General features: G+C 40.2%; 1 protein-coding gene across 1 annotated transcript; it reads right to left on the bottom strand.

Annotated features, from left to right (window-relative positions):
• Positions 1 to 1,014: 1,014 nt before the first annotated feature.
• Positions 1,015 to 1,785, bottom strand: LOC124934840. The gene is made up of 3 exons (XM_047475339.1): positions 1,530 to 1,785; positions 1,252 to 1,346; positions 1,015 to 1,194 (listed from the first exon to the last, which is right to left on the bottom strand). The coding sequence occupies exons 1-3, from the start codon at positions 1,783 to 1,785 to the stop codon at positions 1,015 to 1,017; spliced, it is 531 nt and encodes a 176-aa protein (XP_047331295.1).
• Positions 1,786 to 2,232: the final 447 nt, after the last annotated feature.

The following is a 2,232-nucleotide window of genomic DNA, read 5'->3' on the forward strand; positions in this document are numbered from 1 at the left end:
TTCCAACATACATGGGAATCTATTAAGATAAAAGTTGTTTTAGTTTTACAGAAAAAGGCACACCACCAACAACATTTTCCCAAAAGCAAAAAACAATGTTATTTGATGAGTTGAGGGGTTCAAGTGGTGTGCTCAGGCTCCATATGATTCAAAACACCTTATTTCCTTACTCTTCATTTCATCATAGCCTTCCCACTTCTTTTTCTCTCTTTCTGCTGTCGCTCTTCTTATTCAAAACCAGATACTAAACAATGATTTTTGGAAGGAAGACGTGATGGAAATGCACCACAACAGTAAACAACAAATGCAGAATTTATCCTACGTTTGGCAACACTTTCCCAAATCGTTTAAACCTGTGAGGAAGCTAACAAATAGGTATGCAAAATGCAATCAACACAGCCCTAAAACAGTGAGTAACACACCAAGCAAACACACACAAACAATACAGAATTTTAGCGTGGAAAACCCCTCAATGGGTAAAAACCACGGGACACCTAGTGCCGCTTAAAATCCACTATCACCAGTAAGAGAGCAATACAAAAGTCTTCTCTAGACAATACTAGAGGCATACAAATTCATAATACCCTTGGAAACATGCACATCAAGGATATAGAAACAATCAAAGAACAAGAAAGGAAGAATATCACCAAAAACAACTGCTACTGTTCCGGCAATAAAACTCCGACCTCCAGACCTCAGAATCCGATCTCCACCGTTCAGAATGTTGGCCCAGAAGTTGTGAATCTTCTGTCCAAATATTAGAACGATCCAACGGTGCAAACTCCGGCAATCATCAAAATACTAAGGCTGCTGAAATTGAAGTTTTTCCCCTCTTTTCTTTCTTGATTTTCTCTCTCTTTCTTTTGCTCTTATTTCTTGCAAAAGAAGATTTCTCCCCTTTTATATTACTCCCAAATAAGTGAATCAAGTGGGGGCCCAAATGGACCTATTTGCTGGGCTTTTCCTCATTGACCAAAGAAAACAAAAACCCAACAAATCTCCCCCTTTTCCTGACTATGAGGAAGATTTCGCCATCCCGGCGATCGAACAACACACCTTCAACTTTTCCCTTGCCAATGCCTTTGTCAACATATCGGAACCATTATCATCAGTGTGAACTTTATCAAGTTCAAACAACCCATCTTCAAGAGATTCTCTAATCCAATGATACCGCACATCAATATGTTTCGTTCTCTTATGAAACATGGAATTCTTAGCAAGGTGTATTGCACTTTGATTATCACAAAGAACCACGTAGCGTTGTTGCTTGAAGCCAAGCTCCTGCAGAAATCTTTTCAACCACAATAGTTCTTTGCAAGCTTCCGTTGCTGCCATATACTCAGCCTCTGTTGTCGATAAGGCCACACACTTTTGCAATCTTGATTGCCATGAAACAGCTCCCCCTGCAAATGTCATCAAATATCCAGAAGTGGATTTCATGTTATCCTTATTTCCAGCCATATCAGAATTTGTGTATCCCATAAGCACCGGCTTTTCATTTCCAAATGTGATACCCAGTTTGGAAGTACCGCACAGATATCTGAGAATCCATTTAACTGCTTCCCAATGCTTCCTGCCAGGATTTGACAGAAACCGACTAACAACACCAACTGCATGAGCTATATCCGGCCTTGTGCATACCATAGCATACATCAAGATACCAACCGCTGAGGCATATGGAACCTTATCCATATCTTCAATGTCCTCCTTTGAAGTAGGACAATCTTTATCTGTTAGCTTAAAGTTGGTAGTAAGAGGAGAACTAACCACTTTAGCTTTGTCCATGTTAAACCTACAAAGCACCTTCTCAATCTATCGCTCTTGTGACATATGCAACTTCTTAGCAGCTCTATCTCGAGTGATCCGTACCCCAAGAATTTGTTTCACAGGCCCCAAGTCTTTCATTGCAAAAGACTTGCTCAACTGCTGTTTCAACTTAGCAATTCTTCCTGCATTCTTGCCAACGATAAGCATGTCATCAACATAAAGCAATAAAATGATGAAATCATCATCACCAAACCTCTGAAAGAAAACGCAATGATCTGAAGTAGTCTTTCGGTAGCCTTGCTCCCCCATAACAGACTCAAACTTCTTATACCACTGTCTCGGTGCCTGCTTCATCCCATATAGACTTTTCTGAAGTCTACACACATAGTCTTCTTTACCTTCTACCTGAAACCCTTCAGGTTGCTCCATATAGATTTCTTTATCCAATTCACCGTGAAGGAAAGC

Source organism: Impatiens glandulifera, chromosome 4 (genome assembly GCF_907164915.1).
Source record: "Impatiens glandulifera chromosome 4, dImpGla2.1, whole genome shotgun sequence".
Classification (NCBI taxonomy): domain Eukaryota; kingdom Viridiplantae; phylum Streptophyta; class Magnoliopsida; order Ericales; family Balsaminaceae; genus Impatiens; species Impatiens glandulifera.

Excerpts from the sequence above, each read along its gene's own strand:
- LOC124934840 (XM_047475339.1), bottom strand. The coding sequence starts at position 1,785 with ATGGACAAAGCTAAAGTGGTTAGTTCTCCTCTTACTACCAACTTTAAG. Across the intron at positions 1,347-1,529 it reads GATTCTCAGATATCTGTGCG|AGGCTGAGTATATGGCAGCA; the intron begins GTACTTCCAAAC and ends TATCGACAACAG. Across the intron at positions 1,195-1,251 it reads TCAAGCAACAACGCTACGTG|AGAACGAAACATATTGATGT; the intron begins GTTCTTTGTGAT and ends ATGTTTCATAAG.